This window comes from Ranitomeya variabilis, chromosome 6, assembly GCF_051348905.1.
Source record: "Ranitomeya variabilis isolate aRanVar5 chromosome 6, aRanVar5.hap1, whole genome shotgun sequence".
In the NCBI taxonomy this organism is placed as follows: Eukaryota; Metazoa; Chordata; class Amphibia; order Anura; family Dendrobatidae; genus Ranitomeya; species Ranitomeya variabilis.
In genome coordinates, this window is record NC_135237.1 from 219,969,746 (window position 1) to 219,993,158 (window position 23,413).

A 23,413-nucleotide genomic window follows, 5' to 3' on the forward strand; every position below is an offset into this window, starting at 1 on the left:
TTTTTTACTGGACGAGTTGTACTTTTGAACGACACCATTGGTTTTACCATGTCTTGTACTAGAAAATGGGATAAAAATTCCAAGTGTGGTGAAATTGCAAAAAAAGTGCAGTCCCACACTCACTTGTTTTTTTGCTAGATTCACTAAATGCTAAAACTGACCTGGCATTGTGATTCTCCAGGTCATTACGAGTTCATAGACACCAAACATGTCTAGGTTATTTTTTTATCTAAGTGGTGAAAAAAAATTAAAAACTTTGCTTAAAAAAAATAAATAAAAAATTGCACCATTTTCCGATACCCGTAGCATTTCCATTTTTCAGGATCTCTGGTCGGGTGAGGGCTTGTTTTTTGTGTGCCGAGCTGACGTTTTTAATGATACCACATTTGTGCAGATATGTTCTTTTGATCGCCCATTATTGCATTTTTATGACAGCATGGCAAACACTGCTTCTGATTGGCAGTGAAATCATCCCCGCCGGTCAGAGAGCCACGGTTCCCACGTTGTCAAGCGTGAGAACTCAGCTGTGATCAGGGGTATAAAGCTTGCCTCCGGTCACTGGTGTCAGCTGATGGGACTACAGCTCCCATCAGCTGACACCTGATGTCGCTAATGACTGACAGCAGGAGCGGTTGATGGGAGGATTCAGCCGCTCCTATGCTGTAAATAATTTAAAAAAAAAAAAAAAAAAGACAGGCATGGGTTCTCTCGTACTTTTGATAACCAGCCAGGCAAAACTCATAGGGGCTACAACCTTCAGTTTTCAGCTTCGGCGAGGCTGGTTATCAAGAATAGAGGCGTCCCCACACCATATTTTTTAATTATTTAAATGTATCATTTAAAAGAACGGCGTGAGATCGTCCCCATTTTTGACAACCAGCCTGGATATTTACCCCCCGCCCCCCCAAAAAAAGGCCCAGAGGTGGCAAATGGGGTTCATATTTGTGGAGTTGATGTCATCTTTGTATTGTCAGGTGACATCAAGCCCACGGCCTAGTAATGGGGAGGTGTCCAAGACACCCTATCCTATAGTTACATGGTAAAGACACAGCCAGAATAAAGTCTTTTATTAGAAAACAAAACACACTTTTCCATTTTTATTTAAAACGGTTATACTCACCTAATATAAGAATTTCTCACTGTGATCTGCAGTGAAGTCACTGAGCTTAAACTGCGGTGACCTCATCTCAGACTTTTTCCCACGGTGCTTAAGTCACCGCAGTTCAGGCCGGCTGGGAACGCAGCCTCACTGACCGGCGGTGACCTCTATGTTGTCACCGCTAGTTACTGAACCTGAGCTCGCAGCAGCTCAGTCAGTGGCTCTCAGCCTAGACTGTCGCATCTTGGCACCGTCCAGGTTGAAAAGTATTCATCCTCAGATATGCATTACAGCATGGGACAGAACGACGGAGAAGTGAGGGATATGGCTGTTTATTTTTATTTTCTTACAGAAGACGAGGGATTAAGTGAAATTAGGAGTTTAACTGTGTTTGTTATCTTTAACCCCTTTCTGCCATCGGACGGAATAGTATGTCCGATGGCAGAACTCCGGGACATGTCAGCTATTTTGAATAGCTGACATGTGCCCGCAATAGGTGCGGATGGAATCACGATCCGTCCGAGCCTATTAACTAGTTAAATGCCGCTGTCAAACTGACAGCGGCATTTAACTAGAGCTTCCGGCCACATGATCAGGAGTCATCGGTGCATCGGCATAACAACCAGGGGTCTCCTGCAGACCTCTATGGTTGTTGATGCCAGATCGCTGTGAGCACCACACTGTGTGAGCGCTCATAGCAATGCTGTAATTCAGCTACATAGGGGCGATCTGAACATTGCTCTTATGTAGCAGAGCCGATCAGGTTATGCCAGCTTCTAGCCTCCCATTGAGGCTATTGAAGCATGGCAAAAGTATAAAAAAATGTTTTTCTGTTGTATCTATGTGGACCTTACTTGCGTTTTTGTCTGGTTTTGAGGACGTATTTTCTGAGAAGGGGAGTCAGGATTTGCCTCCTCATCATGCATGACTGTCCTATTAACCTGACTCCCAGAGATAAACTACCCAAGTCCAGACTGTACAATCATTACGGTCCTGAGAGTCAAGCCATGAAAGATTTTATTGCTGTGAGTCTTGAGAAGGGACATATTAGAACCTTTGTGGCGACAGCGTTCATTTTCGTGTAGAAGAAAGATGGCGGTCTCTGTCCCCGTTTAGATTTCCGGGAATTGAATCTAATTACTATCCGAGAACAATATTTTCTTCCTGTGATTTATTCAACCAGGTTGTGGGATCTAAGGTTTTCTCCAAGTTGGATTTGAGGGGGGCTTATAAGCTGGTTAGAATCAGGGAAGGAGATGAATGGAAAACGGCATTCAACACTCCTGAGGGACATTTCGAGAGCCTAGTTATGCCTTTCCTTCTGACCAATGCTCCGGCGGTGTTCCAGCCTTTCATAAATTATATTTTCCATCATTTAGTGAGTAAGTTTATGGTGGTCTATCTAGATGATATTTTAGTTTATTCACATGATTTTGATCGCAGGCATGTTAAACAGGTGCTTCAGATATTAAAGGATAAGCTTTATGCCAAACTAGAAAACTGTTTTTGCCATCCACGAGGTGCAGTTTTATGTTGGACCTGTTGTCATGTTTGAGTTTTCGGATGGATCCGGATAAGGTTCATGCTGTACTTGATTGGGACCGTCCGGAGAACCTGAAGGCATTACAGCACTTTCTGGGTTTTACTCTATTTTACCGGAAATTTATTCAAAATTATTCGGTAATGGTGAAAGCCTTTACTGATTTGACAAGGAAGGGACCTGATTTTTCTAAATGGTTGAATGCTGCTCAGCAGGCTTTCTTCTCCTTAACCCCTTACTGACCTCGGACGTACTATACCGTCCGAGGTCAGCTCCCCTGCTTTGATGCAGGGCTCCGCGGTGAGCCCGCATCAAAGCCGGGACATGTCAGCTGTTTTGAACAGCTGACATGTGCCAGCAATAGGCGCGGGCAGAATCGCGATCTGCCCGCGCCTATTAACTAGTTAAATGCCGCTGTCAAACGCAGACAGCGGCATTTAACTACCGCATCCGGCCGTGCGGCCGGATATGACGTCATCGCCGACCCCCGTCACATGATCGGGGATCGGCGATGCTTCTGAATGGTAACCATAGAGGTCCTTGAGACCTCTATGGTTACTGATCGCCGGTGGCTGTGAGCGCCACCCTGTGGTCGGCGCTCACAGCACACCTGCAATTCTCCTACATAACAGCGATCTGATGATCGCTGTTATGTAGCAGAGCCGATCGGGCTGTGCCTGCTTCTAGCCTCCCATGGAGGCTATAGAAGCATGGCAAAAGTGAAAAAAAAAAGTTTTTAAAAATGTGAAAAAAATAAAAAAAACATAAAAGTTTAAATCACCCCCCTTTCGCCCCAATCAAAATAAATCAATAAAAAAAAAAAATCAAACCTACACATATTTGGTATCGCCGCGTTCAGAATCGCCCGATCTATCAATAAAAAAAAAGCATTAACCTGATCGCTAAATGGCGTAATGAGAAAAAAAAATTGAAACGCCAGAAATACGTTTTTTTGGTCGCCGCGACATTGCATTAAAATGCAATAACGGGCGATCAAAAGAACGTATCTGCACCAAAATGCTATAATTAAAAACGCCAGCTCGGCACGCAAAAAATAAGCCCTCACCTGACCCCAGATCACGAAAAATGGAGACGCTACGAGTATCGGAAAATGGCGCAAATTTTTTTTTTTTTTTTTGCAAAGTTTGGAATTTTTTTTCACCACTTAGGTAAAACATTACCTAGACATGTGAGGTGTCTATGAACTCGCACTGACCTGGAGAATCATAATGGCAGGTCAGTTTTAGCATTTAGTGAACCTAGCAAAATAGGCAAGCAAAAAACAAGTGTGGGATTGCACTTTTTTTGCAATTTCACTGCACTTGGAATTTTTTCCCCGTTTTCTAGTACACGACATGGTAAAACCAATGATGTCGTTCAAAAGTACAACTCGTCCCGCAAAAAATAAGCCCTCACATGGCCAAATTGACGGAAAAATAAAAAAGTTATGGCTCTGTGAAGGAGGGGAGTGAAAAACGAAAACGGAAAAACGAAAAATCCCAAGGTCATGAAGGGGTTAAAGAGTTGTTTTGATACTGCACCTATACTCCGTCAGCCCGATGTTTCTCAACCTTTTATCGTATAAGTGGATACATCGGAGGTAGGGGTTGTGTTGTCTCAGGGTCCGTCCACTGGTAAATGGCGTCCATACACCATCTTTTCCCAAAAAATTATCCTCGGCTGAGAGAAATTATGACGTGGGTAAGAGGGAGCGTGTGGCAAGGAATGGCGACATTGGTTGGAGGGGGCTGTCCATCCTATTACTGTTATCACAAACCACAAGAACCTGTCATATCTTCAATCTGCTAAACATCTCAACCCTAGACAAGCTAGGTAGTCCCTGTTCTTTACTAGGTTCAATTTTGTTGTCACTTTCCATCCAGGAGCTAAAAACACCAAGGCTGATATAACATCCCTGCCGACGTCACATCTCCCATCAGGCCGATATACTGACTTACCACTCCGGGGCATTCTGTGAGTTCTGCCCTCTTCATGATCCATGCTGTAAACCATATGTCCTCTGCTTGCTGTGTGCATAATTCCTGGCTGTATGCTTAGGGTGGCGGCGCCTGCGGTTCCTAACTCTTAAAGGGACAGGTTGCGCATTCCAATGTGTCCCCAGCCAATTGCCAAGAGGCACTGGGTACTTAATGCATCTCCACCAATGGGAGACTGCCTGAGCAACATTCTCACTCAGTCTGCTTTCAACTACTAAGGTGCCAGGTCCTGTCTTGCTTGTGTCAACATGAGGGCTGTATACCCAGGCCTGAATCCTTTATCCTGTACTCGTTCCCATGTCTGACCTGAACCTGTTTGTATCCTTGTCTAGAGCCTTCCCTACCCTGCTATGTCTATCCTAGTTCCTACTCCTTTAACTTGCAGAACCTGTATCTATCCGGTTGTCGCTGCACAACGTTAGTGCCCCTGGTGTACACCTGGTACTTCACTTTAAGGGTAAGTGCACACGTTGCAGAATTGCCGCGGAAATTTCTGCGACAATTCTGCAGCTCCTGCCGCGGGCATAATCGCATGCGGAATTGGCATGCATATTCCCGCAGAAAACTAGTGTTTTGCAAGCATAATTAGCTTGCAGAATGCTAGCGTTTTCCAAGCGATCTGTAGCATCGCTTGGAAAACGGATTGACAGGTTGGTCACACTTGTCAAACATAGTGTTTGACGAGTGTGACCAACTTTTTACTATTGATGCTGCCTATGCAGCATCAATAGTAAAAGATAGAATGTTAAAAATAATTTAAAAAATGGTTATACTCACCTTTCGCCAACAGCCGATCTCCTCAGCGGCTTCCGGTCCTATAGATGCTGTGTGCAGGACCTTCGATGTCATCGCAGTCATGTGACCGCGACGTCACCGCAGGTCCTTCACACACACCATCTATAGGAACGGAAGTGGCCACGTGCACCGCTGAGAGGCGGCAAGGCTCCGGGGCCATCAGAGGGTGAGTATATCACGATTTTTTATTTTAATTCTTTTTTTTTTTTTTTTTTTTTTTTTACAATTATAATGGTGCCAGTCCGTGGAGGAGAGTCTCCTCTCCTCCATCCTGGGAACCAACCGCACACGATCTGCTTACTTCCCGCATGGTGGGCATAGCAGGTAAGCAGATCAATGCATTCCTAGGTGTGCGGAATCCCCGCGATTCCGCAAATTTAATGAACATGCTGCATTTTTTTCTGGAATGCGATTCCGCTCAGGAAAAAAATGTAGCATGTGCACAAAAAATGCGGATTGCATTCTATTAAATAGGATGCTTAATGTGAGCGTTCTTTTCGCGGTTTTATAGTGTTTTTATAGCGAAAAACCGTGAAAAAACCGTGAAAAATCTGCTACGTGTGCACATAGTCTAAGAACTTGTGTGAATCTAGTCCTGTCTTCTAACTCTCTGCCTCAGCTCCCTCTCCACCTCAGCGCCTCTGCTCCCTGTCCACCTCAGGGCCTCTGCTTTGCTTCCTCTCCGCCTCAGCTCTGCTTCCTCTCCACCTCAGCAGTTGCTTGTTTGTCCAGTCTGAACTGGGTCCTACCTGTGCCTATATCACACTCGTACCTGCCTGTGTCCCAGTCCATCCAGAAAATGTCTCCAGTCTGTATTGGTTCCTATATCCCACTCGTACCTGCCAGTGTTCCTGCCTTTCCCGCAAGAGTTCCTGTTTCTCCACTCAGAACCGTGCCAGAATGGCTGCCAGAGCGCCGGCCAGAGTGCCAGCCGTGCCCTCCGGTACGTCAATGCCCACCAGTACTAACCAGTCTAAACATCAGCCACCTACAGTACTCGCCTGCACCTGTTAGGCCTCTTTCACACTTCCGTCTTTGTAGTCCCATGGAGATACATCATTTTTTGAGAAAACAGGATCCTGCAAAAAAATTTTCTCATAGACTTGTATTAGCGACGTATCGTGACGGATATCCACACGTTTCGTCCGTCGTGCACTGGATTCCTGCGGAATGTGACGGCCCGTCTTTTCCAAAAAACGTTCCATGAAATTTTTTTCTCTGCAGTGGAAAAATGTTCCCCGATGCCTCCTGCGGCATATGTCGTTCCACAGAATGGGAGCCTATGGACACTGGATCCTGCGCACACTGTCTTCTCTCTGTTAGAAAATCCTGCTTCACCACTATGCAAATTCTGGAGAAGCCTCCGTCAAAATCCTGGAAATGTTGCATACGTTTTACCAATATTTTTTAACATCCGTCAGGACGTCTCGCCAACGCAATGGGACGTGACACTCCCGATGGAAGTGTGAAAGAGGTCTTGGTGTCCTGTCCCACTGTGGAGTCAGCTTCTACTGCCAGATGCCGCGCCCTGGAGTGTGTCATTCCATGTCAAGTGAACCAATGATTTTTACCTCTATATTTTTAATTATTTTCAGATTTTGTTATTTGGTCATAGTATGTCAGAGAATGCAAAATGTGAAGAAAAAAAAATTATATATATATATATATATATATATATATATATATATATATATATATATATATATATATATATATATATATATATATATATATATATATATATATATATATATATATATATATATTTTAATTGATTTTCAAAGTTCGGAAATAGTGCGAATTTCAGTGCTGCCTGCCTTTACATTTCTCCTCATAACTCATGCTTGAAAAAAAGATAGAGAAACAAAATAAACACCATTCTACTCAGAACTCTACAGGCTTACACCAGATATGTCACAAGAGTATCTTTGTTAATATTTTACCCATGCGAACGCAAAATTTTATAACGCATTTCCGAGAAAAAAAAAACGTTTCATTTAAAAATGTCAAAAAAATATAGTTCTTACCGATAACGGTATTTCTCTGAGCCCATGACGGCACCACGGAGAGAGGGGATCCGCCCACCAAGGAAAGAAAACCTACAGATAAAAAGGCGGTACCTCTCTCCCGCATCAGTTGTTTACTAGAGAACGATGGGAGACTATGAATAGAGACTTGCTTTTAACATTACTTAAAGACTTAACCGAGATACCGCGTGACTATTTATACTATTAGCATAAGGCACTATATTAATGTGCACACCCAAAAAGTGAAGGGAGGGAATGTACGGGTGCCAGTCATGGGCTCAGAGAAATACCGTTATCGGTAAGAACTATATTTTTCTCTGACGCCCATGACGGCACCACGGAGAGAGGGGATCCGCCCACCAAGGAAAGAAAACCTACAGATAAAAAGGCGGTACCTCTCTCCCGCATCAGTTGTTTACTAGAGAACGATGGGAGACTATGAATAGAGACTTGCTTTTAACATTACTTAAAGACTTAACCGAGATACCGCGTGACTATTTATACTATTAGCATAAGGCACTATATTAATGTGCACACCCAAAAAGTGAAGGGAGGGAATGTACGGGTGCCAGTCATGGGCTCAGAGAAATACCGTTATCGGTAAGAACTATATTTTTCTCTGACGCCCATGACGGCACCACGGAGAGAGGGGATCCGCCCACCAAGGAAAGAAAACCTACAGATAAAAAGGCGGTACCTCTCTCCCGCATCAGTTGTTTACTAGAGAACGATGGGAGACTATGAATAGAGACTTGCTTTTAACATTACTTAAAGACTTAACCGAGATACCGCGTGACTATTTATACTATTAGCATAAGGCACTATATTAATGTGCACACCCAAAAAGTGAAGGGAGGGAATGTACGGGTGCCAGTCATGGGCTCAGAGAAATACCGTTATCGGTAAGAACTATATTTTTCTCTGACGCCCATGATGGCACCACGGAGAGAATTGCAGAGATTTGTACATTAGGGAGGGACCACCGCTTCCAGAACCCTTTTACCAAAGGTAAGGTCCGAAGAGGAGATCAGGTCCAATCTATAGTGCCTATAGAATGTGGACGGTGAAGACCAGGTAGCAGCTCTACATATCTGATCAATTGAGGCTCTGGCCTTCTCCGCCCAAGAGGTTGCTACTGCTCTCGTTGAGTGCGCCTTGATATTTCCCGGGACGGGTACGCCACTCGATGAGTATGACAGGCTGATGGCATCTGTGATACATCTTGCCAGAGTGCCTTTAGATGCTTTCTTCCCCTTCCGGGGACCCTGAAAGCATACAAAAAGAGAGCCATCCTCCCTACTCTCCCTAGTGGCTTCTATGTAATGCATCAGGCATCTCCTCACATTTAATGTATGTAATGACTCTTCCTCCTTGTTTTTAGGATTAGGACAAAAGGAGGGAAGAGATATTTCTTGTGTCCTATGGAAACGGGATGCTTCTATGTAATGCATCAGGCATCTCCTTACATCCAATGTATGTAATGACTCTTCCTCTTTGATTTTAGGATTGGGACAGAAGGAGGGAAGAGATATTTCTTGCGTCCTATGGAAACGGGACGCCACTTTTGGAAGATATGCCGGTTCAGTTTTTAAAACGACCCTATCATCGAGGAATTGCGTGAAAGGGGGGTAAGCGGATAGGGCCTGAATGTCACTTACCCTACGTGCCGAAGTGAGAGCGACAAGCAAGGAAGTTTTAAGGGATAAGATTTTAATTGGAGCATCCGCTAAGGGTTCAAAGGGAGGTTTAGTCAATCCTTTAAGGACCAAATTTAAATCCCACTGAGGGGTAATCTTTACAGGGAGAGGACTTGATTTACTGGCAGCTTTGATGAATCTAGAAATCAACCGATTTCCTGCCAAATCATAGTTGAATAAAGCTCCTAAAGCTGCTACATGAACTTTCAGTGTGCTTGTGGCCAGACCAATCTCTAATCCATTCTGCAGGAACTCAAGTATGGCTTTGGCACCTGAGGTTGAAAGGAATTTCTTCCATACTTTCCCATATTGTTTGGTTGTAACGGGTTTTCTGCTTTGTAGCAGTGTAGATACCAGCCCCGGAGAAAACCCTCTGTTTTCTAGTAACTCCCTTTCAAATGCCAGGCTGTCAAGTGTAAACTTGCCACCTGCGGATGATGAACTGAGCCCTGGGAGAGCAGGTTTGGGAGGTGCGGTAGTACCCATGGATCGGAGATGGACATCCTCATCATCCAGGAAAACCAAGGCCTCTTCGGCCAGAACGGGGCTATTAAGATTATATGAGCCCCGTCCTCCCAAATCTTCCTCAGCACTGCCGGAATCAGAGCAATAGGGGGAAAGGCATATTCTAGTTGATGGTACCAGGGAATCAGGAACGCATCTAGTGAAACAGGGCTCACAATGGCGTTATTGAGCAAAAGGTGTCCACTTTTTTGTTCAGATGGTTTACGAAAAGGTCTATGTTTGGTACGCCCCACTTTACTGAGATCTGAGTGAACACTGATTTAGCTCCCATTCCCCTTGTTTCAAGCGGGAACGACTCAGGAAATCCGCTCTGTAGTTGTCCACCCCCTTTATATGAATGTCTGATAGGGATTGAAGGTTGCTCTCGGCTATATTGAAGATTGATTTGGTTACTTCCATCAGACTCCGAGAACGGGTACCCCCCTGGTGATTTAGATACGCTATCACCACTTTGTTGTCCGACATAATTCTGACGTGGTGGCACCGAAGGGGATCCAGGAACTCCAATAGTGCAAACTTGACTGCTAGTAGTTCCTTCATATTGGAGGACACTTTTTTCGATATGGTGGCCAAGCCCCTTGAGCTAACAGGTCGTTCAGGTGTGCCCCCCACCCGCTGGGACTCGCGTCTGTAACTATTTGTGAGACTGGAGTTACCCACGGGACTCCTTGAGAAAGATTGTCTTGCGAACTTGCAATCTAGTGACCGAATCGTGTTTGGAGATAAATTGAGCCGACTTTCTAAATTCCCTTTTAGAGAGACTTCTTCTGACAAGATTTGCCATTGAAGGTCCCTTGAATGTAGTTGAGCCCATTGGACTGCAGGGATGCAGGCCGTCATGGATCCCAAGAGGGACATAGCTTGGCGGAGGGTTATGGAGGGGACATCTCGCCTTCTGGATACTAGTCTTATGATGTTTTGAATTTTTTCCCATGGAAGACGGCATTCTTGTTTTATAGAGTCCAGAGTAAGCCCCAGGTACTCCTGGAATTGGCACGGTAACAACCTGGATTTTTTTTTTTTTTTTAAGTTCACTAACCAGCCCAGTTATTTCAATGAATGCATGATCGTCTCTACCTGTTTTTCACAATGTTGTGGAGAGGAGCCGATTACCAAAAAGTCGTCGAGGTATGGCACTATCAGGGTATCTTGCTCCCTCAGGTGAGCCATTACCTCTGCAACTAATTTTGTTAAGACCCGTGAGGCTATAGCCAGCCCGAAGGGAGGGGGGGCTAAGAATTGAAAATGGTATATCACCCCCTTGATGTAAACTGCTATCCTGAGGAATCTTTGGTGATCTTTGTGGATAGGGACGTGATAGTAGGCAACCTTCAGATCCAGGACTGCCATGAAACACAGTGGAAACAACATTTTTATCGAGGTTTTTATTGTTTCCATTTTGAATGACTGGACTTCCAGGAATTTGTTTAGACACTTCAGATTTATGATAGTCCTGAAAGATCCGTCCGGTTTCTTCCTCAGGAACAGAGGGGAGTAATATCCTTGCCTTTTTCTTGTAGGGGAACTTCCCATGAGAACCCCTTTGCTCACTAGTCCCATGACTTTTTCTAATGCTAGTTGATCTTCCTCCGAAGACCTTAGTGATGTCATCATGAAAGAGGGACGAGGAGGTTTTTGAAATTTCAGCTTTAGTCCTGATTTTATTATATTCAAAACCCAAGGACTGCTGGTAATTTTCTCCCAGGCTGAGAGAAAGAGGGACAGTCTTCCCCCCACCTGGGGAAAGCATTAATTGGGCAGGTTTTTTGTTGTCGTTAGGGTTCTTATTGAATATGAAACCCTTGTTTTTGTTTCGCTTGTCTTCCCACCTATGTTGGTTTTTCCCCGGCTTCCTTCGGAAGAACCTCTTGCTCCAAAAGGGCCTCCTGTATGAAGGGAAACCAAGGGAGAGAAATTATTTCTTTTTATCACCGGCTTTCTCTAAGATATCATCTAGAGTGGGCCCGAATAGGAATTCTCCTTCACAGGGGATGGTACACAATTTAGACTTCGTCTGGAGATCTCCCGGCCAACATTTTAGCCAAAGGGCTCGTCTTGCGGCATTAGAAAAAACTGCTGACCTAGCAGATAGCATGATCAAATCCGCAGAAGCATCTGCTAAGAAGGGAGCAGCTCCACGCATAACTGGTAAAGTATTTAGTTACATAGTTACATAGTTATTAAGGTTGAAGGAAGACTAAGTCCATCTAGTTCAACCCATAGCCTAACCTAACATGCCCTAACATGTTGATCCAGGGGAAGGCAAAAAAAAAAGATTAAGATTTAATCACGAGATGACCTGTTTTTGAGCTGGATTTCTAATTGGTCTAACCATGTCATTAGGGACGTACATGCGGCAGCGACTGCTGGTTTAAGGCCTCCACTAGCTGCCTCCCATGAACCTTTGGGGAAGGCATCTGCCTTTTGTCCATCGGGTCTTCTAAGACCCCAATGTCCTCAAATGGAAGGGCATATTTTTTGATGCCTTAGCGATGGCAACATCTAGCTTAGGTGCCTTATCCCAGAAGGAACAAGATTGTCTATCAAACGGATATTTCCTTTTAGGCGCAAGTAGTGTCTTTCTTATAGGTTTTGTCCACTCCTTCTTAATTAAAGCCTGGATTTTCACATTAAGGGGAAAGGCCCTTCTCTTTTTTTGGTCGAAACCCCTGAACATTATGTCCTGAACTGATCTTTTTGGGTGAGGGTCTGTTAGCCCCATAGTGCTTTAAACAGCTTTAACCAGACTGTCCGTTTCCTCTAAAGGAAAGCAACTACGACATCCCGAGGAAGATGATGATGATGAAGACGAGGAGGAGCAAGAACTAGACGTGCCCGAATCCATATTTTCCCCTGAATCACCGGACTCAGGAGACGGGGGATCTGTGCTTGGTCTTCCTTCGCTTTTTTCCCCCTTTAAGAGATCTAAAGGTCTCTTCTACCTGGTCCCTGATCAGGTTTTTAAGGTCCGCTGCAAACCCGGGAAAGCCTTCTGACACTGTCTGTTGAATGCAAACACTGCAAAGTCTCTTTTCCCACGAAGATGGAAGATCCTCTCTACACAGGGCACATATCTTATGCTTAGATTTGCCTGTGCTTTTCTTCCCCTATAGTAAGAAAACACAAATATAGGCCCTCACTATTACTAGCTTTCACGAAGATCAATTACCACTTTATTGACCTACAAATACCGCTTGGGGACGATCCGTGCCTGTTATCGGTTTATCCCTTGAGCCGGACGTTATACTGGACTCCTTGCTGTGCAGCGATCCAGAGCTCCCTTTGCCGATAGTATCCTGGTGTCCTTTCTGGGGTCGTCGCTTCTGCTGCTGTGGCGGCGGCGGTGGAGATGCCCTGGACAGGGAAGATGCCTGCTCCGCGTCGCTCATGGCTGGTGAGTGCTGGCCGGTCTCCATTGGAAGCGTTTACACCCAGGTGTGCCTCTGTTAAATATCAGTGGATGGCGCCATTTTGCCTGTCCGCGCATGCGCAGTTGACGAGCAAGGTCGCACACAAAATCCCGCGCCTCCGCAGTTCGCTTAGAGCCTGCATGTGCGCAGAAACGAGAATAGCGGTGTGCGGTATTTCGACCGGCCGCACGTGCGCAGGGCCCCCGCGCCGCGCGAAATCTCGCGCATGCGCAGACGGAATCCAAGATGGCGCTGTGCATCACCGCATGTTGCTGGATTCCCGGAACCCCCGGGAACTACAGCCCGCAGACTGACGCTAGAGGAGCAAAATGTTGGCTCCTATCCACAGAGGGACCCCCCTTGGATCCGCTGCTGCTGCTGAGTCTTACCTAGAGAGGTGGCCGTGATCCCTGCCACCTCTCTCCGCGCACGCTAGAGGCCCACTAGCCCCAGCGGTGGCGCTTCGGGTCACACCAGCCGAGGCAGGGGGACCCCCGCTGCCTGAATCGAGCTGATTGGCCCCGGAATCCCACGACGATGTCTCTTCTGAGGTGAGTCTGTAGGTCTCCCATAAAGGACAGGAAACCAACTGATGCGGGAGAGAGGTACCGCCTTTTAATCGGTAGATTTCCTGTCCTTGGTGGGCGGATCCTTTCTCTCCGTGGTGCCGTCATGGGCGTCAGAGAAAAAGCACATATGCCTGCTATGCTCCTAGCCACATCTGTACCAAAATATAAGTTGGGATTGTGATGGGATCATATTTAAAAAAAATAAAACAGTGTCAATTTGAAAATCTTGAATTCAGATCTGTTCAGCCTGTGGTCTCAAAGTGTGGGGTTTATATTTACCAAATAATCCATGATTTTTAGATATTACTGTATTATGTTACAGCTTAGAAGCAGGAGAGGACAGAGGAGAAAGCTTTATCAGCTGTAGACCTTGAATGCAGAGCAGATGACAGAGCAGCAGCTCGAGCTAGCCTCCAGAGGCCATATTCACACCAAATCTTAACACCCAGGCAACTTTTCAAATGGAGTGAGAAAAATATTCTTAACATTCAGTTCATGTATTGTACAAACCAAGACTACGAAGTTGAGGAGAGATTGTTAAAACCTCGGTTACAGAAAGCAGAACCCATCACATGGACTCAGCAATACCACACTTTCATTCCATGTAGTGAAACCGAAATAAAAACAAGCATTTTAAAATTCAGCAAAGACCGTGAAGTCTATGAAGTGGTAGAAGGCGGCACAAGATTGGCAATGGATGACATGGATGGATGAATGGATGACATAACTGGTTATGTGACGTGAAAATGATTGGCACTGGTGGCTACTGTACTCTCCAAAGATTATGAAAATGAAGAAGTAGAATCGACTTTTTTGCATCATTCTGGTCCAGCGCCATCCTTTGTGTCTTCCAGAAAACCAGACATTTTAAAAGTTAATAAAAATCCGATATTAACTCAGGTGGAGCTGAACACCATGACAGGCCGTACATACTGACACAAAAGGAAATGGCCACTGCTAGTAAGCGCTTATGGACAAGATTACATTTCACGCACTAGAAGGGACAAATTGATGATAAAAGGCCAGTTTAAAAAAGTACCATTAATTGTTCGATTAGATCATATTTTCTAGAATGAGGATTTAGCTAATGTACTATTCTTCGTAAACACTTCATAAATTATATGTTTAGTTATAATAGAAAAAAAATTGTTACATGTATAAATAGGTGGTAAAAATATTGGTTCTTTTAATCTTGTTTTTAACATATAATTAGGATGAGACTGTATTTAGAAAATCACACTTGAGGATATGATCACCTTTTTTCTTTTGGTTTGCTCAATGCATTTATGTTGAAAATGCTGAGCAAGTTGTGTTATAATGATTAAGATGTCTTGTGACATATCAAATGGAAGCCGGTACCGTTCCGAGAAAAATGATGCCTCTACCACCTCTTTATCGTAATTCTAGCCCGAGATATGATAAAAAACGTAAAGCCATACCAGGCCAAAATTCGCTCTTTCAAAACTTTAGAAGTCTGTAAAAAATTAACCAATGAAGAAAAAAATTCCTTCGCATAAATTAAGCTGCCCAATTCCAGCCTTACTAAAGCATCCCCAGATCAACACCTGGTTGTCTAATGGTTAAATGGAGACCTGGAGAGGCGTACAAGCCACAGTGTCTTGCACCCACTGAAATTTGGTGGAGGATCGTTGATGATCTGGGGATGCTTCTGCAAGGCAGGAATTGTAGAGGTTGTTCTTTGTGAAGGACATATGAATCAAGCTGCATACAAGGTTATCCTGGAAAAACAGTTGATTCCTTCTGCTCAGGCAATGTTCCCCAACTCTGAGGACTGTTTTTTCCAGCAAAACAAGATGCCATTCCACACAGCTAGGTCAATCAAGGTGTGGAAGGACCACCATATCAAATCCCTGTCATGGCCAGCCCAATATCCAGACCTGAGCCCCATTGAAAACCTCTGGAATGTAATCAAGAAGAAGATGGATAGTCACAAGACATCAAAGAAGAACTGCTTAAATTTTTGTACCAGGAGTGGCATAAGGTCACCCAAAAGCAGTGTGAAAGACTGGTGGAAAGCATGCCAAAACGCATGAAAGTTGTGATTAAAAATCATGGTTATTCCACAAAATATTGATTTCTGAACTCTTCCTGAATTAAAACATTAGTATTCTTGCTTATAAATGATTATGAACTTTTTTTTTTTGCATTATTTGAGGCCTGCAAGCAATGCGTTTTCTTGTTATTTTGACCATTTCTCGTTTTCAGAAAATAAATACAACATTTATTGATTAGAACTTCAGAGACATGTCAGTAGTTTATTAAAAAAAGTACAATTTACATTTCACTCAAAAATATACCTATAAAAGAGAAAAATCAGACAAACTGAAAACTTTGAAATGGTGTGTTTGGAGCCTATTCTTGGGGTAATAACGCGTGTCATTGACTGAGCTCAGTGTTTTCATGCCTTTTCAACTAGCCACGCAAGGAACCAGACAATCAGTATAAATGATGTAATGCCCATTAGTGAGAATAATCCCTTTAAAATTATGCAGACTCCTCACCTCTATTTCAGGCCCTCCGACCCAACGGACAGCAGGTAGCTCATTTTGAAACAAGAGATGATTTGCTTCATCATCAAAGCCCCATTGACATATGGCAATATTAGCACCGGTATCTTTAATCTGCAATTAAAAAAAAAAATTGTTGTCAGGTCTCCATCAGTTTAGGAATCAAAATCCTGAAATATTGTTTTCTGTGCAAAGATGCTATCAATGGCAAAAACAAAACAAAGAAGCATACCAAAAATTGGAACTAAACTTGTTGCACAACACAAAGATAAGACTGTCATAAAAATAAAAGGGCCAAGGCACATCCACTTTCACATACGGTAAATTACGGCAACTCCTTTTCTGAAAAAAAACCCTCACAATATTAAAACTAGGTTTCTATGAGAAGCTTGGGCTTTCAATTGTACAATGGCTTTTATAGTCATGCACCCATAATAATATACAGTAACTCAGCTGTATGTATTTACGCCTACCGTACTTACATAGTGCCATCATATACCGAACGGTTTTAAAGCTATTTGACAATGCCTTTCCTGAGAGCAGTGCCATTGCTTGTTTCCTAAAACCCCCACACAGACTCAAAAGCAATACAATAAATCTTGTGAGAATGTGATTTTTGCAGTGGAATTACTATTGTGTACACAGCCAGCATTTGATTATTTTGTAAAATCATCTTAACTACCAGGCCACACCTGCTCCTGTTCATCTGATGTAGCCGAATTATTAAGCATGTACACGACCAATTTCATGGTCACAATGTATTGTCAGTCCATGCATGTACTAAATACAACCAAACTATTTAGTGCAGTTAGAACTATTAACACTCGTGCAAGAAAGTTAAAAAGCAAATTATTCAAAGGGAACAAATCACATAAAAAATTGCCATTTACCTACAAAAACAGTGTTAATCTGCAGATCATCACATTTAAACCCTGTGTAGTTAGCTTATTAGAAAAGCGATTCCAAGGAGATAATGAACACGTATCCTCCATGTAGTTGGTCTGTGCCACTCATACAGGTGGTGTAGGGAGAAGTTAGAGTCACAGTTAGGGTTTGTTTGGGGCACACCAGGATGAAATCTTTTTTTTCCAAACTTTGCCATAGATGGCATTAGTTATAGGTTTCCTACTTCCTTGTAGGGTTTGAATGACGTCATCTGAGAGACCTCTAGCTCTCAGAATCTCGGCCTCAGTAACCAGGCTGCCAGTTTCAGCCTGTGCAGGTCTGGGTGTAGCAGTGGCCCTTGCTGAAGGTCTACTATCTGAGGTATAAGTATCGGGCCTTCCAGAGACATGTCTGTTAGTGCGCCGAACCAGCTTCTTCCCGGCCACATCGGTGCTACCAGAATTGTTGTGACTCAATCCGCCCGGATCTTCTGTAACGTCCTTGGAAACATGGGAATTGGTGGGAAGGCGTATGCTAGAGCAAACTTCCAAGGATGGGAGAAGGCGTCCAGTCCCTGAGCCCCACCTGAGGGGTTGAGGGAGAAGAAATTGTCCGACTTTGTGTTCTGACTGTTGGCAAACAGATCCACATCGGGACTTCCCCATCTCCGGATTAAGGATAGGAACACCTCTTGGTTCAAGGACCATTCTCCAGGATGGAAATCTTTCCTGCTTAGGAAGTCCGTCTGGGCGTTGTCTGACCCCTTTATGTGTACTGCCGAGATGGACAGGAGAGGTCTTTCTCCCCAGGAAAAAAATCCTTGCAGCGGTTGATTTTAGGCTGGATTATTTTGTGACTCCCTGGTGTCGGAGGTAGGCCACCGTAGTTGTGTTGTCGGACATTATCCATACATGGTGACCCTGGATGAGGATAGATGCGGCTTTTAGCGCCTCCTCCACCACTTTTAATTCTCTCAGATTCGAGGATCTGGACCTGATGCTTGGGGGCCACAACCCCTGGAAGTGGGACCCTTCTATTATGGCACCCCAGCCTCTGTGGCTCGCATCTGTTGTGAGCACCTTCAGCGGTATTTGATCCCACCTGACTCCTCTTTGAAGATTCTGGGAGTTCAGCCACCATGAGAGGGAGGATTTCATGTGATTGGGGAGGGGAATCCTCCTGGTTAGAGCATTTTGGCATCCTTTTGAATGCCTCAGGATGTGGGTCTGAAGGACTCTTGTGTGGGCCTAGGCCCAGGAGACTGCCTGGATGCAGGATGTCAATGAACCCAGGATTGACAGAGTCCCTTAGGGTCAGAGAATTCTGGCTCCTGAAACTGGAGATCCTGTGGACGAGATCGTCCTGACGGTCCCTGGGTAAGGAGGACATTCTTTCCCTTGAGTCCAGAAGAACTCCTAGAAATTTTTTCCTTGGAGATGGATGGAGGTCCGACTTCTCCAAGTTTGGAATCCATCCCAGTGATTTCAGGATATTCCAGGACCTTCTTCACATCTTGATTTAAACGAGGGATGGAGCGATAATAAGAAAATCGTCCAGGTACGGGATAATACAGATCCCCTGATGTCAGATGAAGACTACTGCTTCTGACATGATCTTGGTAAAAACCCGTGGAGCTGATGGGACTCCGACTGGGAGGACAATGAACTGATAATGGCTGGCTCGATGGTTCTGGGCCAACGCAAATCTGAGGAACTTTCTGTGGTCGGGATGTATTGGCACATGATAGTAAGCGTCCCTCAGATCCAACGTAGCCATTACCCAGTCCTGGCCAATCAGCGGGATTGCTGATTTGATTGATGCCATTTTGAATCTGTGGTATTTGATTACATGATTCAAGGGTTTCAGGTTTATGATAACCCGGTGTTTCCCAGAGGGTTTTTTCAACAAAAATAGGTGAGAATAGTGGCCTTCTCATATTTCCTGAGGAGGTACCCGGGAGATTGCCCCTGCCTGAAGTAGAGAATATCTGCATTGAGGCATCCCCGAAGGTGTGGAGACTATAGGGAGGTAATTGTTAGACGGTGAGGAGGAGGACTCTCGAATTCTAACCTTAAGCCTTCCTGAATGGTACGCAGGACCCACTGATTTGTGGTGATGGCCTGGCATTGGGAAAGAAACCCTGAGAGTCGGCCTCCGACCGGAGAGGAGTCATTGCTTCTCAGGGGTCTGCTGGGGTTGAGGAACAAGGATGTTCCTAGCTTTACCCCCTTTGGGGTAACTCCACCGACCCAATTTACCTTTACCCCTGTAATCCCTCTGGGGGACCTGCTCACCGGGGGGACGAAAAAAGCGTTTCCTCAAGCTTTTTTGCTCCGGAAGAGCTTTCTTTTTATCCGCAGCCTTGTCTAGGATGTCATCGAGGGCTGGCCCGAACATATAATGTCCCTGAAAGGGAATACCTCATAACTTGGATTTAGAAGCTAAGTCACCTCCCCAGGAATTAAGCCATAGAGCTCTCCTGGCGGAGTTGGAGAGAACTGCTGACCTAGCAGCTACCCGTACACACTCAGCGGAAGCATCCGCCAGGAACCTTCTGGAGTAATGGTAGAGAATTTAAAAATTTCCTCCCTAGATGTCCCCTGCAAAAAGGTGATTTTCTAGGGTACGTAGCCAGAGAAATAGGGATCTAGCAACACATGTGGAGGCCACATTTGTCTCCAGCAGATTAGTAGATGTGTCCCAGGATTTCCTTAGTAAGCTCTCAATTTTTCGATCCATAGGATCTTTGAGCTACGAGGAATCCTTGAAGGGTAGAGCTGTTTTTTTGGTTATCCTGGACATTTGTACATCTACCTTAGGCATCTCCCATGAAGAACAGTCCCCCTCCAGAGGGAAACGATTCTTCAATTCTGATGGGACACTCAAACCTTTCTCAGGTAGGCCCCACTCATGAAGGACAAGGATTTCAATATTCTCGTGAATAGGGAACCCTTTCGGGGTCCTAGGTTTTAACCCTCCAAACATGTGATACTGAACGGAATGACTAGCTACCTCCTCTTCCACCCCCATGGTGCCCCTTCACCATGGAAATTAGCTCTTCCATATCTTCGGAAGAGAAAAGATATTTTTTTATTGTCAGATTTGGGGTTCGAAGTAGAACCCTCATTCCCCCAAATATCCTCTGAACCCGAGGTATGGATGTCGCCCGAGTCAGAGTCCGATATAGTAGGAGCCATCTTCCTTTTCTTAGGAGGAGGCTGTGGTGTCGGGGCCTGAGACAGAGCCGCCATAGAGGATTGAACCTCCTGTTTGATGAGGGTTCTGATGCTGTCCAGGAGGGAGGGCTCTACGCAGCACTTCATCCGTGCATGGTTGGCAGAGCTTTTTCTTATAAGCTGAAGGAAGCTTGGTCGCACATATACCACACTTGCGGCTGGACATCTTATCTTTTTAAGGGGCAGAGACCTTATCTCCCTAGAAAGAGAGAGAAAGGCGGACTAAGTCAATTAATAATAAAAACTGGACAGCAAGGGACCTCATCCTCTACTCACAGTAGGAGGGTGAACGCTGGGCTCTGCAGAAGCAGAGTGCAGGGGTTTATCGCCGTCCATAGGGTCAGTAAAGTCACCGGTCAGAAGGGACACAGACAGAGGCCTTACCTGGAGGCTTCCCCCGACCAGGAATATATAGACATCGAGGTCGCCAACTAATTTCATGCTCCTCCTCCTCCCAGGGTCCGTAGGGGGTGCCGCAGTTGAACCACCTGTCATGGCTGCCGCAGGCTTGGAACGCCGGCCGGCACGCGTGCAGGCTCCGGAGCATGGAGGCTAAACCGGAAGTTCAGAAGCGTCACTTCTGGTGCACATCGCGTGGCCTCCAACGGCAGCGAGGGGAGGAGAGAGAGCCAGGGAGCTACAGGAGGACCCCGGAGAACTTCACCGCCCTTGCTTTGCCCCATGAGGAGGCGCAGGAAGGGCGGGATGGAGGGTCCCAAGTCGCACAGAGCTTGCGGAGATGGGAGCAGTAATTGAGGAGAGCGGAGCCCCCGACCTCAACTGCCCGGTTATTAAGGTAACAGTGCTCCGATCACCTGCCACGGCAGCACTATCTGAGAACCTCTTCATGCCCCATAGGGGACAGGAAAAACACTGGTGGTTGCAGGAAGGGGAGGGTATTTAACCTATCTGATTTCCTGTCCCCTATTAGGGCGGGGAGACATCCTCCGATACTGGTGTCGTGGAAGGTGACTGGAGAAACTTCACCTTCTCACTGTAGCTGCGGTTCTATTACCGTAAGTTAGCTACACAAGGTTTAACCCGTTGAAGACCAGATATACAACTTTTCACGGCAGGCATTTTTTACAACTGAGGATCAAGTCTTTAGTGCCCTCTTATGGGTGAAATGCCACAGGTGTTAGGCTAGTTTCACATTTGCGGTTGAATCTGCAGCATATCTTCCACAAACTCAAAAGCACGATAAACCGCATGCAAACGCAGCAGTTTTCAGACACATCAGCTTACGCATGCGGTCAAAAAACCGCAACGCTTTCATGCTTTTTCATGCGTTTGCGTTTTTTGTGAGCATGGTGGAAAATTTTGCAGGAGAAAAATCTAGATAAACAGACACCGCCAATGGGACAACAGTGGGCGTTTGTTATGGGATATTTTTATATAGACCCATGGACAGCTGAATTCTTCAGATTTTGCTCCTGTGTCACGATGGAACTTCGCATGGAGAGCTTTTATTTCAACCTGAATTTAAGTATAAAGCTGTTTCTTGCCTATGCGTTTGCTTGTGAGCAACAAGTAGAGATAGACGGAGAAGACGGCGTCAGCGTTATTGGAGACACCCCATTATTGAAGTTCGGGAGAGCCGTGGAGCCTACCACACCCTATACAGTGAGCTTAATGCCAATCCGGATAAATTTCCGGAATATACCAGGATGTCTCAAGAGATCTTTCGGGAGTTGCTTGGTCGTGTCCAAGGAGCCATCCGGAGACAGGACACCCAGCTCCGTACAACAATTCCTGCAGAGGAACATCTCCTGGTCACATTAAGGTACTTAATAATTCTAAACAAAAGCCTGTCAATTATTATTGTTCTGCCTTGTATTAATTTTTTTCTCCTTTATCTGTTTAGCTTAATTTTTTTCCTCTGTTTGGCAGATTCCTGGCTACCGGAGAGACCCTATCATCACTCCATTTTCAGTACCGGCTAGGAATTTCCACCCTGTCTGGAACTAATGCAGACACCTGCTGGGTTTTGTGGAACGTTCTCCGGGATGAATTTATCCCCCTACCCATCGCGGAAATGTGGCTGGAAATTGCCAAATTCTGGCGAGTGTGTAATTTCCCCAACTGTTTGGGAGCAGTGGATGGAAAGCACATACGGATTTACCAAATCCGCCAGATGTGGATCGGAGTACTTTAACTACAAGAAATATTTTTCTTTAGTGCTCATGGCAATAGCAGATGCGGACTGTCGCTTTATCACCGTGGAGATTGGAGCTTTTGGCTGTGGCAATGACTCCCAGACTTTTAAGAACTCTGATATGGGCTGACGTTTGTATGGAAAAAAAATTTAATTTACCCCTGCCACGACCTCTCCCCAACACTCAAGGCCCACCGATGCCATTTGTTATGGTTGGGGATGAGGCATTTCAGATGTGTGAAAACCTACTGAAGCCATATTCCAGTCGGGACTTGAACCACACAAAGGATTTTTAACTACAGACTGTCCAGGGCACGAAGAACCGTTGAGTGTATCTTTGGGATTCTTGTCTCAAAATGGCGCATTCTTGGGACAGCCATTGATCTAAAAATCAAGACAGTCGATGAGGTTGTCAAAGCCTGTATGGTTCTCCAAAATTACATAATGGCTAAGGAGCGACCCAACATTGAACTGGATGAACCACTTGCAAACCCATTGCCAGATTTACCAGCATCACCCTCTGCGGTCAACAGTTGAAGTTGCCCACATGAGGAACCAATTTCCTGCCTACTTTGTTTCTGACATCGGACGTGTGGCATGGCAAGATGATATTGTGTAAAATGTTCTGTTGGGTTTGGGTCTGTACCAGTCATGTTTAAAATGTTCCTAACATTTGTTGTTAATAAACAACGTGTTTTGATACCTGTACCGAGTCGTTTATGTCTTACCTCTCAAAGCCACATATGATGTCAGTGGTATGGTTGATGTCATTACATCCTGCATCTCTTCTGCAGTATCTATTGGATGCAGACTGAAGAGACGATGGAGGTATAATACAAAGCAGATCTATACTCACCAGGTCATGTGTCAGAAATAGTGAAATCACGATGCACAAAACCCAGCATAATGAATTCACTATTTCTGACACCTGTCCAAGTGAGTATAGATAT

The 23,413-nt window shown here is 45.0% G+C and overlaps 1 protein-coding gene across 4 annotated transcripts in view; it reads right to left on the minus strand.

Annotated features, from left to right (window-relative positions):
* Window positions 1-23,413, minus strand: part of CCT5 (chaperonin containing TCP1 subunit 5) — a 342,485-nt gene that overhangs the window by 80,921 nt on the left and 238,151 nt on the right. For all 4 annotated transcript variants that reach the window (XM_077269457.1, XM_077269455.1, XM_077269456.1 and 1 more), the window contains one exon: window positions 16,182-16,301. In XM_077269457.1, the coding sequence (XP_077125572.1) occupies window positions 16,182-16,301 (120 nt within the window). The remainder of the gene's footprint in view (window positions 1-16,181; window positions 16,302-23,413) is intronic.